Source organism: Mytilus edulis, chromosome 4 (assembly GCF_963676685.1).
Source record: "Mytilus edulis chromosome 4, xbMytEdul2.2, whole genome shotgun sequence".
Classification (NCBI taxonomy): Eukaryota; Metazoa; Mollusca; class Bivalvia; order Mytilida; family Mytilidae; genus Mytilus; species Mytilus edulis.
The window spans coordinates 25,031,905-25,047,614 of record NC_092347.1 but is presented as its reverse complement, the minus strand read 5'-3'; the positions used below and the strand labels follow the sequence as shown (position 1 = coordinate 25,047,614).

The 15,710-nt window shown below is 29.9% G+C and overlaps 2 protein-coding genes across 7 annotated transcripts in view; one reads left to right on the top strand and one right to left on the bottom strand.

Moving 5' to 3' along the window:
- The window catches only part of LOC139521769 (elongator complex protein 1-like), a 43,089-nt gene extending 36,645 nt beyond the window's left edge, over positions 1-6,444 (bottom strand). Inside the window, exons 1-2 of one of the 2 annotated variants that reach the window (XM_071315369.1) lie at positions 6,347-6,444; positions 2,025-2,217 (exon numbers count right to left, since the gene is read on the bottom strand). In XM_071315369.1, the coding sequence (XP_071171470.1) occupies positions 2,025-2,174 (150 nt within the window). In that variant the 5' untranslated portion in view covers positions 2,175-2,217; positions 6,347-6,444. Of the gene's footprint in view, positions 1-2,024; positions 2,218-6,316 lie in introns of both variants that reach the window. The other variant, XM_071315368.1, reaches the window with a different exon arrangement.
- Positions 6,244-14,904, top strand: LOC139521770 (leucine-rich repeat-containing protein 28-like). Of its 5 annotated transcripts, none has more exons than XM_071315374.1 (11): positions 6,244-6,262; positions 6,767-6,961; positions 7,880-7,958; positions 8,450-8,580; positions 9,980-10,017; positions 10,394-10,431; positions 11,232-11,369; positions 11,996-12,202; positions 12,766-12,868; positions 13,345-13,535; positions 14,310-14,904. In XM_071315374.1, exons 3-11 carry the CDS (start codon positions 7,931-7,933, stop codon positions 14,561-14,563), a joined length of 1,128 nt encoding a protein of 375 aa, XP_071171475.1. In that variant the 5' UTR covers positions 6,244-6,262; positions 6,767-6,961; positions 7,880-7,930; the 3' UTR covers positions 14,564-14,904. The 5 variants fall into 5 exon arrangements, with proteins under 5 accessions (XP_071171475.1, XP_071171473.1, XP_071171472.1 ...); XM_071315372.1 differs by having other exon boundaries at positions 6,767-7,191; XM_071315371.1 differs by lacking the exon at positions 6,244-6,262 and having other exon boundaries at positions 6,558-7,191.
- Positions 14,905-15,710: the final 806 nt, after the last annotated feature.

The following is a 15,710-nucleotide window of genomic DNA, read 5'->3' as shown; positions in this document are numbered from 1 at the left end:
TTGGATGATTACATACTGTTGGCATACGTGGACTAGCCTATTTACCAAACTTTTACCCCAATTTACACAAAATGTATGTTTCTTTCTTATGTTCAATGTATACATAGATATAGGAAGATGTGGTGTGAGTGCCAATGAGACAACTCTCCATACAAATAACAATTTAAAAAGTAAACCATTATAGGTTAAAGTACGGCCTTCAACACGGAGCCTTAGCTCACACCGAACAACAAGCTATAAAGGGCCCCAAAATTACTAGTGTAAAACCATTCAAACGGGAAAACCAACGGTCTAATCTATATTAACAAAACGAGAAACGAGAAACACGTATATATTACATAAACAAACGACAACTACTGTACATCAGATTCCTGACTTAGGACAGGTGCAAACATTTGCAGCGGGATTAAACGTTTTAATGGATCCAAACCTTCTCCCTTTTTCTGAAACAATAGCATAACATCACAACAAAGAAAAACATACGATAAAATATCAATTGGCAGACTTAACTCAATCAAAAAACGTATGATTAAACAATGAACGAATAAATTTGATCTGCGATATCTGAATACAAATGCACAGTTAATTAAATATTAGAGACAAACATTCATGACCAAAAAGCTAACAAACAAATTCAAAAACAGGACATGACTGAGAAATATTTAACCAATCAATGTCCACTTTAGAAAAAAACCGGTTTTTTTATAATCTTGAAGTTTATACAAATGTTGTAAGAATAAGTGAAGATATTACAAATAATCAAAGCTGTTGTACAGACAAGATCCGTATAAATAAAAAATGACAAAAAAGCATTATAAACAGTATCAACAGGTCGAATTAACAAGAAAATACGATTTGAGAGTATATATTTTATATATTTTAAATTGCGCTATAGTTTCGTTACTTTCTATCCAGGCGTATAAACGAATGGTCGACAAGTGCGAACATTTTTTTTAAATCAATATTTCTGGTATGTTCCAATCTGTCCTTCACTATTGACAACGAGTATATATTACATTTTCCCAAATTTACACTTGGAAAAAATATGTAAATAGATTTTTATTTCATCAAATCTTTTTTTGTATATTTATATTTTTATAAATAATATTCTTTACATCAGAAATGTTATTTATAAACAAGCGTATGAGTTTGGTAATGTAGTATATTATATCATTTTTGGACACGCAAGACAGAGATGTATATTATACACCTGATAGTTTAAAATGGAAAGTTATAAGTTATCGTCCGTGTACACCCTCAGAAGTGAAACGATGCATAAACTTGCAAGCCCGACAGGAAAATCCTTGAATACCTGGACGTGTCACCTCACACCCCTCACAATACCTTTGGGAGTAATATCTTTAGCCATGCTGGTGATCAGATGAGGGAAGATCCGAATTTATTTGAATAAAGTTTATTACATAAAAGAATTATGAACAAATTAGATTTTTGAAAACAATTTTCACGGAACATTTAATTATGATTTGAACTTTGACTTTTTAACTAATTCCAATATTAACAGTTTAAAAATAACAGACCATAGAATTTAAAAAAAATAAGAACATTTTCCGTATCAAGTTAGTTAGTCGGATAAAACAACCGTACGATTGACAAGATATCAACACGCAATTACGACTACATCAGGATACTGTAGTTTTGGTTCGTTGTGGTTTATAGACATATCGTGGCTTCTTATCGGAGAAGATGACAAAATGGCCAAACATGCCAAATGCAGAGAATTGAAACTCTAAATTTAAAATCGATGGTGATCTCTTATCTACATGATCTAGCAGAATAAAACTTCAATCTCTATGAATTTGAGCATTTTTATACAGAATGGACATAATATCAATTTTTGATTTTTTTACGAAGTTTCCCTTGAAGTTAATATTTTGAAGGCAAATCTTATAAATATTTTCCCATATAAACTATTGGGATATATCAGTTATCAGTTATTTTGGTATGTGCATGTATGCTTACAATTAGCCATTGCAGAACAAAATGTTAATATTTTTATAACAAACCTGACCATCCTTAGGATTCAATCCCACAATACATTTGGATGAAGCACAGTATATAACACCTGTATCATAATCAACAGCACTACATTGTATATGTTCCAAGTCTTTCAAGGGAGATAACTGTACAGAGTATAGAAGTTCAAGGTTCCTCATATTATATAGTTATCACTAGTTTTCTATCAAATATGGTTATTATCTGAAATAAAATAATATTTGTGTCATATCTAGAATTAAGCCCTTTAAAAGTTTCATACACCAGTGGCAGTACTGATGCTAGATTTAAAAAAAAAAAAAGAAAAAGAAAAAAAAAGTGTCCTTTATATTTTAGCCTCCATTACTTTGGATTACTTAACCAAGCTTGTACTGTAGAGTCGTTATTATTCATGGGATACCAATTTTTGTGGTTTGTCGTTTGTTTAGATTAATATCTAACAAAGACAAGACAAGACAATAGACAATATTTTATTGGCACAAACGCATTTAAAATAAATGGTAATGACAATATGGATAAACAATTTGCAATACATGTTAGTAAAATACAAACAATTATTCAAGGAATGACTGTAATATTTTTTCTGTCTATGAAGAAATAACATAAAAAAATTTGGTGCACACTGAATAACGCATGTAGCGGGTTATTTAACAGTGTGCACCACATTTTTTATGTTATTTCGCATAGACAGAAAAAATATTACAGTCATTTCTTATAATTTAATTCTAAATTCCATTTCAAACCGTAGAAAACCATGAAAAAACGTTGATGACGTCACGGTCACATGACTAAATTATGTCTATGGGCTCATAACAAAATAACGTCAGCCAATCAGAAGACGTGTTACATCCAAAATTAAATTATATATATATGTGAATAAAAATTTAAAGGTATAATGAAAATCTATTGCAATAGATTACTTCTTGCATACGAAAGAGGAAGATAATTTTAGTGCCGTATAAGATGTGTTATTAAGTATAAGATGTATTATTAAGTATAAGATATATTTTATTTTTATCACACAATATGGTTATATTTTTTCCTGTAATTTTCAACATTTTTAATGCAAAAGTCTCTCTAATACTGGAGTAACCTCTGCAGTGTAGCAGCATGTGCTGTTCATTTTCAATTTTTTCAAATTCTTTGATCTCTGAGCACTTTTAAATATCTTTCTCTTTCAATGGCAAGGTTATGAGCACTATCTCTTAATTTACACAATGATGATCGATCTGATCTTTGTCTTAAATCATCAACATAAACTGCCCGTTCACTCATTTTGTAAACACTCTGGAAAAATGTTAATTTTGGAGATGCTGAAATATTTGTGTTGTTCCTGAAAACCCTGGTCAATTAGTCTTTGTTTTATAAAACCAAAAAGGGGTTTAATAGTAAGGTTATCATTTGACAAATGTGATAAACCTAAGTTTTGAATAATAATATTTAACCTTTTAACCCATGGGTTGCTTTTTTTGTAGCATTATATGTTTGGTGAACTAAAGTAAACTTCACTCTGAAGTGATTAAATGTTCCCAGAATTTAATACTAGATAACATTATCCTATTTTTCAATGGCAGTCTTGCAAGTCCGGAACGACATGCATCATTCGAGGACTTACAGTGTACTCCCAAGATTTCTTTAATAAATTTTATATGCAACTTTTCATAGGCATCACTGTCTTTAAATGTCGAAATAATTCCCCAGATTTCACTACAATAAAGGAGAATAGGAGCTACTAAGGAATCAAAAAGTTTTTCCAGTAATTTACAAGGGTTATCTAATCCTATTGTTTTCTTTATTTTAAAATATTTTTAAATTAGATGTGTCAAACTGACACAAATTGCCCCGTCTCAAAATGTTGAAAAATCTGCAATTTCAATAACACATGTGGACACAAACATGATGGTAGTCTCACATGTCAATAATAAGCTCAAAATCTGGAGGCGTTTAGAAAAAAAGTGTGTATAAATGTGATTTTCAACAATGTTCAAAGTTGTTAACCCTTAATTTTGGCAAACATCAGCTTAGCAAAACAAAATGTAAATGTATGGGTTTTGCTCATTGTTGAAGGCCGTACGGTGACTATAGTTGTTAATGTCTGTGTCATTTTGGTCTTTTGTGGATAGTTGTCTCATTGGCAATAATACCACATCTTCTTTTTTATATTTGATCTGCAACTTATCATAGTTAGCTCACATACAAAAAATCAGCCCAATATCTGAAAGCATTTAGAAAAAAAATCTGTATAAATGCGATTTTTCAAACATTTATCAGAGTCCAAAGCCAAAAATTACAGCAAAAATTAGCCAAGTGAAACAAAACTTAAACTTGATCTGTAACTCATCATGGGTAACTCACATACCAAAAATCAGCCCAATATCTGAAATCGTTTAGAAAAAAAGTCTGTATAACTGTGCTTTTCAACAATTTATCAAAGTCCAAACCCCGTAATTTCGGTAAAAATTAGCTGAACGAAACTTAAACTTCATCTGTAACTCATCATGGTTAACTCACATACCAAAAATCAGCCCAATATCCAAAGCATTTAGAAAATCAAAGAGCTGAATAGCTCTGAGGGGAAAGACGGCCCTTGTTTCTATTTAATTATTTTTTTGGAAGGGGGGGGGGGTATCTTTTGATAGTCTTCATATAAAGAATGAAAAAAAAGAACAGCTAGAACATGTAGAAAGGTTGACGATATTGAAATCAATTGTTGTTTAATGTAATTTCGTTTCCTTAGCCTTAGTTTAGGATTCAATTTGGACCAATGGAAGAGATCTCCATCTTCTAAAATCTAAACATATGATTAAAGTTGATAGTTAATTATCTAAATTTCAACTGAATTCTGTCATTTCACAACAACTACAATATTTTTTGAAATCTTAATTGTGTACCACTGAACTGCAGGCTAGGGCCATTTTCCATTTTTTGTGACAGTACTCTTAGATTTTTAAGTTTTTTCTTAAGAAACTTTGGACTGAAAAATCTATTCAGTTTTAACTTTCCATTGATAAAGTTCCCAGTTACAACTCTCTTCACAGGGAAACAGGTACTAATAAAAAAAAAACAATATGATTGATGTAAACTGTGTGAAGCTTGTTTCCAAATCCTAAATTTGAAATATTTGTAAATTTCATGAATAAATAGGTTTAAACAGAGACATATAATATAGTATTATATGTCTCTGGTTTAAACTACAAAATGCAACATTTTTTTTATTTTTTTTTACCATTACAATGATTATGTTGGTACACAAAAATTTAGTTATAATGGAAGACTACTAATCCAATGAAATGTCACATTTTAAGTGTTTAGATACATTAACTTTTATTTTAGTGGATAATTACTCAACAATTGAGGTGCTCCTGAATTGGAGGAAGATTCTCAAAACAGAATTTTTACAGAAATCGTTTCTCTCCCCTATCTCATGTATCCCCACGAGCTTTGTTTACTTTGAAAGTTGTTTCGCCTACAAATTAAAGTATTGCATGTTGATGTTTGAATCATCTACAGCAAACATTATTATGTTTAAATTTAACAAATACCAATGTGTAACTAGTGCACGATCTCTGAGAATGATTTAAATAACCAGTGAAGGATATCCCTGCTTCTGCGTAGTGTGGCATTCCAAGAATACAATGTAGGTTGGATATATTTAGAATATCTCGTCATACTGATTTTTCCGGATTGTAAAAGAAACATAAACAGTGTAAAGGAGAGCTCAAGATACGATAATTTCGTGTAAACAGAAGGGAAATGTGTAAAAAAAGTGTTTAAAGTCAAACTATTCATTTCTGGGTCTCCTTCTCTTCAATCTTAGTTAGATTTGTTGGGGGGTTTTCCACACTATAAAAACAAAATGAATGATGTGAGGGAATGTCACTATGGTCAACCCCATAGGGGATTGACGGCTTGAAGCCGTCTTCCCCAAAAACTCTGTGTAACGGTTTGTTGCAGAATGACGGAATGATGGAATTACGGAATTTCAGACAAGGGTAAAACTATATGGCACCGACAACTTCATTGGGGGGCCATAAAAATCACAAATTTAATTTGGGTTTTGACCATTCAAAATCCTGAAATTATTTATTTTTTCTGAAATTCAAAATGCATTTAACCTTTATATATTTAGTTCATGCCTTAAAACTTTTCAACCTCGATAGGTAAGTCTGTGCACAGAGTAGTTTATTAGGTGTAAATATAGCCATATAAATTGTATTTGTTCATTTGTTATGATGAATTCAAGAGCCAGGTTTGTATTTCTTATCGATTAACGTTTTTCATATAAATATAATGTAATAAACACCTTTAGTCTACACTTTTCACATCATATCACATAAATAGTCACCAGTTTCCATTAAACGTGTACATTTCAAGAAATTGCATGATATTTCATGGGCGCAGACATGTTGTAACCTCGCAGTGAATAGATTTATTGTTGTTGTTTTTTTTTAATTATTTATGGCATTTAAATGCAAAAAATGGAAAAGTGTCATTTTCAAATACTTACATATCAATTATACAGGATAAAAAGGATATATAAAAATAAAGTTTTATTTTTAAATGGTTCAACAAACTACCACAAAATAATTTGTAAATTGAAGATGTGTGAAGGACCATACATCATCATATACGGATAAAATGATCTTTCATCTGACAGCTAGTTACATTTATTGCAAACATGTTAAACTTAAAGTAAGGTGCACATGAGATAAATATTTACTGCAAAATTAATCTATCTTCATATTAATAACAGAAATACATTTGATCATAAGTACTCCACTAGTAAAAACAATAATAACATTGAATAAAGGCAGTAGTATTATTGCAACATAAATCTAGAAAGTTCCAGGACATTCTAGAATATTTAATCATGGGAAACATTATGCCACTATGGTTATATTGGTAGCAATTCAACAGTTACAGATAAAGCTATAGGAAGGAAAAATAGGTTAAGATAATTTCAGCAGGATCTCTACATTAATAGGATTTGATAGCTACATGTATATGGAACATATATGATAAAAATAGAATTAAGAAATAAAGACTTAACTTTATTAACTTAATTTACAACAATTGAAAGTTGAAAGATTGCATACTGACTCTTTATGTGCTATGTCTGAAGTATAACTGCTCAATGTAGTGGTCTTAACTTAAGGAAACATACCTACAACGAAGACTGTAAGTTTAATATATTATTAAAGTTGGGTTTTAATAGACTGTTGATAATTTTAAAGATTTTATATGTTTCTATATTAAACTTTAAATTAAAACTCTACATAACGCTATATATTTAAACTGAATTTTGAAATTAAATATTCTTTTTTTTTGTAAAATATTTATTAGCTCTTTATTTAAATGTGACCCCTTAAATAAAATAATATAGTCAATAACCAACAGTACTTACATGCTGTGCAGTGTATTTGTTATTTCATATTTATATAAATGCCAATTAAAGTTACACAAAAAATAGGGAGATGCATGTTACCAAAAATTAAAGTGTATACATGTACTTATGTTAACAATTTTGTTTAAAAAAAAAATGATTTGTATTTGATACTGAATCGTTTCAAAAGAGTATAAAAAAAACACAAGAAAAGTTAAACATGACAGCAATATTTATTCTATCTATGAAGAAATAACATAAAAAATGTGGTGCATACAGAATAACCTGCATAGTTATTTTTTTAAGAGTATCATGAGAAAACATTGATGACTATTGTCACATTACAAAATCATGCCTACATATTTGAGCTGATAGACAAAAAACTTTAAGTCATTCAGAGAACTTGTTACATCCACAATTAAATTATAAAAAAATGGTAATTAGAAAAGCAAGATGTATTTACAAGTTTAATTCTCATTACAGGACTTTAGCTTATAAGTCTGGTCCATTATCTGGCCTTTCACTCTAAGAAGAATGGATGTTCCAGAGCAGCAAAATCAACGTACGATTTATTTATATAGATGTGAATTGAGTTTCAATTGTATCTTTGTAATGTTTAGTTGCTATTCATTCCTCTTTTTTGGAAATATAGACATATTATTTAATGTCACGGGCACAAAATCAATCTTTTGCAAGGTACTACATGTATATAATCAAAATCAGGGGAGATAAATCACAATTTTTTTTTTTAGTTAATTATATACGTTGTTTTGTTTTAGGAATTGGACTCATATCTATTACTTGATATATAACAATTTAGATTTCAATATCCATGATATCACGGAAGCTTTTTCTGCAGTTGTATAGTTCTGCATGGTTTGAAATCATACTGCTTTTTTTTTTTTTTTTTTTTACAAATTAACATATATTTTAAAAAGGATTGTTGCTGATTTGACTAGAATAGTTTATTTGGTAGTTTTTGTTTTGATTCTTAGGTTTGATGATCTATAATTCTATATTGAAATATAATCAAAATTCAAAATCATATTTCAGTTTGTAACAAGGTTTGCAGTTTACAGTTAACATATAAAGGTTTAACAGAGTTTCCAGATTACTTACTGACAGATGAGAGTTATAAAGTATTAAATCATATTTACTTAGGCAGGAACTTGATATCTAAGTTGGTAAGGTTGAATCTGGTACAGTAATTAGGTTAAGACTAGAAAAATACAATCTTAAAATATAATGAATGTTCTTTGGTTCATCCTGAGCCTTTTCCTTAGGTTAAAACATACATTTCCGATGATACACTGTCCCTATTAATAAGAACCACTTGCCATTAGTTTGCATTATAAAGCATTATACATAAAGACTGTGGCATGGTTAAACTACTTTGAAGATGAAAGCCCCCCCCCCCCCCTAACCTGTGACAGTGGTGTAACCAGTGGTTTATGTCAAAAGATCCAATAATTACATAGTTGAAATGATAACCTTTTAGATTGATATAACAGTCTGCACTGTTAGCCACTAGTCAGATGCCCCAGACTAGTAAATATTGATTCGGCCTATTTAATATTTTCTATAGTCATATAAGGACATTAGTTTTTATATTTAGTTTCCAGACTAGTAGATGAAAAAGTTTTTGGTGCAGACTGATATAAAAAGACGATGTGGTTTGATAGCCAATGAGACAAATCTTCACAAGAGACCAAATGACAAAGAAATTAACAACTATAAGTCATCACACAACCTTCAACAATGAGCAAAGCCCATACCGCATAGTCAGCTATAAAAAGCCTGAAATGTCAAATGTAAAACAATTCAAACAAAAAAAAACTAACAGCCTAATTTATGTTAAAAAAAAGGTAACACAGCAACAAACATCAACCACTGCATTACAGGCTCCTGACTTGGGACACAATCTGACAGGGTTTATTTTAAAGATTGATAAGTTTACTTGGATCATATCTAAATTTCTTGGCTAGGTTAAAACAACAACTGTGTAAAACTTGTGATGTGCTATTCTGTTTGAAATAAGTTTTCAACTGGTACAGCCAAACTTACAAACCAAATATTTGTCTCTATGGAAGAATTTAGTGGTACATGTATAATTTTGTGGTAACAAAATTCCTGACTTAATAATTTCCCAGTAATTCATGTTTATTGAAATCCAAAAGGTCACTATAGCCACAGGCATAGGGAATGAGTTGTGATATATAAACACTGTGAGATGGAGCCAAATGAACATCACAATCCAAATAAGAAAAATTAAGAATAGGGAAAGAAGACATATTAATACTTGATTTAAATCCTATGCATAATTGGAAAAAGAAAAAGAAAACCAGAACATTTCTATATGTTGATAAGGATAATCTGTATAGAAATAAGGAGACGGAAAGGATATAATTTAGACAAAATCTTCATGAAATTGAAGAAAATAAACCATATTATCTTTATTTACTAAAACAATAAACACACAAACAGTAATAGCCTTCAAAATAGGGAACCAGATTTTTCTTAAGAAGATATTTGATGAATCTAATGAATTGTGTTTGATTATCTCATTATTTTCAATAATTTCAGCCTGACAATCTTGGTAACCTCTCAGCATTAACTGGACTGTAAGTATTATTTTAGACAAAAAAACATTTAAATACATTTTTAAAAGTCCTAAGATAGGGTATTAATAAATTTGTAAGTTTGTGTGTAATCTTTGTAATCTTTGTGATACATTGTTATGATATTTTATGATGTTAATTTCATGTTTACTAATTTAAAGCATACAAATATCGCAATATTAAAAGGGGAGATAATTCATTATTAATAAATGAAATAAGTTTATTTATTGGTTAATATTAGTCAAGGTTATACACTTTAAATAAAACAAATGTATGATCATTTAAGTCATCTCTTAAAATCATTTTTTTTTGTAAATTTAACCATAATCATTTTATTACAAATGTATAAAATCCAAATAATTGACAACTATTTTTTCAGATTTGTAAATCACAACAAATTACAGTTTCTCCCAGAAGGTAATATTTTATATGTTTTTCAACAGGGAAACAATTTGTTTTAGACTTTTATTGTTATCAGTTTATTTTATATCAAAGCAATTTTTGTTCTGGAAAGTCTGCAAATTGTGCTTTTTATATCAGATGTGACCTTGAAAGGTCATACCAGTGTGATGTTGCTGCAGAAATAGGATAAAAGTCGTAATGCACAGTATTAAGCACTGCACATTGATGGTTTAGTGGTATTTGAACTCAATCCTTATCCCATTTTTTGTACACTACAAAAAGATTTCTAATGTCCAATCAGGATTTTGATATAAGACAAAAAACAGCTGGCATCAAGAGTAGAGCATTAAATACTGATCCTTTTCAAAGCATCTAAGTTTCACCTTGGTTTTAGATGGGTTTGTGTTGCTTGATCATTAGTTTTCTCTTAATTATCTTTTTGTCCATCTAGTATTGACTGTTTTCCATCAACTTACATGTTTTGATTGCTCTTTGGTATCTCCTCTCTCTTTTTGTATATTGGGTCTGTTTGAGAATGACCTCTGGTGTTCATGATGGTAAATCAATGATGTGCAGTTGGATGAGCATCAGTCAGGTTAAATTTACTCTTGCATAATTCTCATGACAATATTTTGTTACATTTTGTATTAGTATTGGCACTCACATTTATTTTTACCCACGTTTTTCTTCTTAAAGTTATGGTCCAATGAATTTGAAACTTTTTCATAGTTGAGTAATTAATTGCATTATTCAGTTGAAATTACACATATCCCTGTTTCAACATTTGTTAATTGATCTATTGTGTTTATTTATAGCCATTGGGTGTTTGAAGAATCTAGATACTTTAAATGTCACTGGGAATGAGTTAACAAGTCTTCCAGCTGCCATAGGGACCCTGTTGAAGTTACAAAAATTACAGATGTGTAACAACAAATTATCAAGACTTAATACATGTAAGTATACAGTCAATTATAAAAGGAATCTAGTATGAAATGTAATCTTTTTTATGTATATATGTTTATCAATTGTACAAGAAAATTCTTGTTTTGTAATAACTGGCAAATCTTTTGTATTCTCCCAAAATCTGAAGTTAATTTAACTTATATACTCTTCTGTTTCTGAATTACAAATTAATCAATCATAGATATGGTGCTATACATTTATGAGACAATACCTCCCAGCCAAAATAGATCTGGTGTAGAGGTTAGTATATTGTTTTCAACAATAGCAGTGTCTACACAATTGATTTAGATTAGATATTCCAAAAAAGAGAAATGACTAAAGGAACATTTAAGTGGTCAGTTTCCATCTACAGTGTAACCTGCCTATTCAGACACCTGAGTATTCCAACATCCTGCTTTAACTGACACATTATCCTGGTCCCAAAGTATGCCTATCCTTGCTGAAAAAACCTGAGTATTCGGACACCCTGCTTAATCCGATATTTTTCTGGTCCCCTTGTGTCACAGTGTGTCGGATAAGGCAAATTACACTGTGTCTGTCTTTTATTAACTACAAAAGCAATCCTAAAAGCAGTTTCCTCATGAATTATTGAATTATTTATTATATTTTTCTACAGGTATTGGAAAGCTTTCTGAATTGAGGTCTTTAGAAGTAGCCAATAACAATTTGATTACAATACCAGTAGAATTATCACATTGTGAAAAACTTTTAACCTTGAACCTTGACAACAATAGGTTGACCTTTCTTCCTCGACAACTAAAGAATTTAGTGAATCTGATTGAATTTTCTGCTGTTGGAAATAACTTATATGTCCTACCTCAAGGTATAGTGTATTTTTACAATAGTTAAATGATTTAAAACACTATCTTGAATGAAGTGATTACCAGGTCTCTAACAGAATTTGGCCCAGTCTTACCAACATATCATTCAACAATGACTTTTGCTAAGTTTTTATGTGACAATGATCATGTGATAATGTCAGCATCAAATTTTTAGAACCTGATTACTGTAGGAACATTATTTTTTGTGGGGTTAAAATTTCGTGGTTTTGTCTCTATAAGATTTCATGTAGATTTAATTTTGTGGTTTCCTTAAATGTAAGTGGTATTATATGAAGGTTAAATTTTCGTGGGAGTCCTAATTTTGTGGATATATTCTTTCCACGAAAATATTAAATCCTCCACGAAAATTTCTGCTTTTACAGTAATTCAAGAATATCTCATGAAATCAAAATGAACATGTCTTTGAAAGTTCAACAGTCTATGAAAACAGTTTATGAGCTGAGCATGAGCATTTTGTGAATGTTCATATCCCATATTGACTATCAAATAGTGTCTCATGACTTCTGAAATACATTTATTGTCATACAATGATAATGTTCTTCAGATATAGGAAGTAAAGATGCCTTGCATACTTTGTATGTAGATAAGAATGAAAGATTGTATACTTTGCCATCCACTGTGTTAGGAAAAGAAATTGGTTTCTACAGGTATATTATTTTGTAAATTTTATAAAATTCCACATTTATAACTCATTTTATTATTTTTCTCAACTGAACTTGAATTATTTTGATAAGGCAATTTTGTGAATGCTTATAAATACAGAAAATGATTGATTGATTGATCATTGATTAATGTCTAGGCACATTAACAGTAATACAGAAAATAAACCACAACGGAATTTTATACGCACCACATAAAAGATATGTTAGAAGAAAAATTATAATTTCAATAACTGGAAATGGATAGCAATCATATTGATGGTTATTGTTTTATATGATATCACTGAATTATTCCATTCTATTGTAAACCCTGATCTTGGCCTGATGTAGATGGCCATTAAAACAAGGACTTAAGTAAATAAATATTTTTATTGTGATCAAATTTTTTTCCAGGCTCTTAGTAAACCTTGCTAACTTATCTAATTATGATTTACATAAGTTTAAATCTTTTATGTATCTTTTAGCTGTGGTTGTGAACAATTGTCTTCAGATGTCTTAGAACATTTTCCTTATGTTAAGATCCAGCATACATTAACAGAAAAGTTACCAATATTATTGCCACCAGACATACAGCATGTGTGTAATATGGAGCAGTGTGTACTTCCACTCACAGAACTTGCAATGAGGAAGGCCTCCACCAGTTTACCCACATCAGGTATTGTACTACATGTATTTTGATAATTTTTGGGACATACTGCTGTATTTACAATATGCATGTTCTAATAACTTAATAGGGTATAAAAAAAAACCATAACTGCAATCTTGATTCAACTAACTGGTTTGTTTAGGATTAAATTTGCAAAACTTTTAAGCTTGTTTGTTAACAGAAAACAAAAATCTGATATGTCTGTATGAATTAAGGGAGATAATTATAATATTTCTTCGAAACTGGAAAAGACATCTTTAGTTTGACATGGTTCCCAACAATATATAAGTGTCTATTCCTAATGTGAAGCACTATATACTGGCAAAATTGAAGGTAAATTCAAAGTCTACTAAAGATCTTGTATTAATGAAAAAAAATTATAGAACTGAAAAAAAAAGAAAAAAACAAATCAGATATAGACAACCACAAACAAGGTTCTTTAGACTATTAATTGACACATTGATTTGACAGGAAACATGTTTTTAGAGAACACCCTAGTTTTGTCTTAATAAGATGTACATTTGAAGTGGTAGACATTGCTTTTAAAAATCAATAAAATAGTTTAAAAATTGAAGGCTTAAGTTATTTTTCATACTATTTTTTGTTTGACAACTTAAAGATTTTTTTTTTTAAATTTTGGTTGAAATATATGTTTGAACTTGATAGAAAAGATTGTCTATACAAAGTTTAAAATATCCCTGCTTACTGCTTTGGAAAGTGCCCAGTTCAGCATTTATAATGCATGTAGCATTTTTTTTTAATGTTTTTTTTTTAACATTTCAGACTATATCGACAATATTCCTTACAACTTGAGTGCAACACTATCATGTCCATTAGCCAATTGTGAGATGTGTCAAGGCAACATATTCCTATCAGGATTTCCTATTGTGTACAAAGACTATCTCAAGTCAGCATACATATTAGGCATGTGTTGTAGCTTACAGTGTACAAAGAGATGTTTTCATGGAACTGGCAATGGGCTGCCTGTAGTGTATCCACGTTCAGAGGACCTTTCATTAGCATTAGTCCTTGTATAGTAATAAATCCGTCAAAGGCCAATAAGATAAACTTAATTTAAAGTGTACACAATTACAGGATAAACATAACTAGATGTGTACACATGTTTTATGATATTATAATATGTACTTGTGATATTGAAGCTTACTGCTTTTGTTTATATTTATTTATAAAAAAAATTTGAAATGAAAATGTATATTGTTGAAGAGTTAGCACTAGTATGTCATAATATATTGACTTAGATCAGTTTTATTTTTTATTTTTTTGTTGAATACTGTTGCATTAAGTTTATTGTTAAATTTTTATGTAATTAAAATAAATTTACATCTGTTTCCTTAGATGGAAACAGTTGCCACTGAAACCAAGTTTTTTAGTAGACATTTTTTTTATCATGTTATTCCAAACTTTTTTGATAGGGGGAAAGTGTTTGATTCTACATGCTTATAGACACAAGTCTTACATGAAACAAGAACCTACTATTGTAGGTGGGGCATAAAAAATATTCTCTAGAGTTTGACAGTTGTGAGTAATTAACCCTACATTTTAATGCAGTAAAATATTTTTGGGTCATAAACATATATCTTGGGCATTTCAAAGCACCATTTTTTTTTTTTGTTTGGGGTTTCTATAGACTATTTTTGAAAATTGAGTATACATGTTTACTAAGCAGCTTTGACTTTTACAGCTTGCACACAGGTTAAATAAGGGGTGAAATTTGATTGGTTAACTTCCAGTGGTTATTTTTTTCTTATAGGCAATGAAATTTTATGTGAATTTTTTTCTATAGTACTGGACAAGATAAAACTTCACTTATGTCAAGTATTCCTTTATTTGTAACAATGATTAATTCTGCACAATTTTTTTGAATAACATTTTGTTGAAGTGTTTTTGTTTACTTTTCTTACCAGCAAAAGAAGTCACAAAATGTGAGACATTGGTCTTACTACCTGGCTGTGTGCAGCAGTGTAAGCTATTTGTAAAAAGCTTTATATTTCAAGGGAAAGAAGACCTAGATGCTTCATACTTTGTATACATAGATGTCTATTATCACTAAGTTTCCATGTGTCATAAGCCCATTGACCTTGACCTCATTTTCATTGTTCAGCAATTGCTTATATTGTTTTGTAATGTGAATTTCTTACTCATTTTGAGTAATAGGATAAATTT

Excerpts from the sequence above, each read along its gene's own strand:
- LOC139521770 (XM_071315374.1), top strand. The coding sequence starts at position 7,931 with ATGGATGTTCCAGAGCAGCAAAATCAAC. Across the intron at positions 10,432-11,231 it reads ATTACAGTTTCTCCCAGAAG|CCATTGGGTGTTTGAAGAAT; the intron begins GTAATATTTTAT and ends GTTTATTTATAG. Across the intron at positions 12,869-13,344 it reads AAAGAAATTGGTTTCTACAG|CTGTGGTTGTGAACAATTGT; the intron begins GTATATTATTTT and ends TGTATCTTTTAG.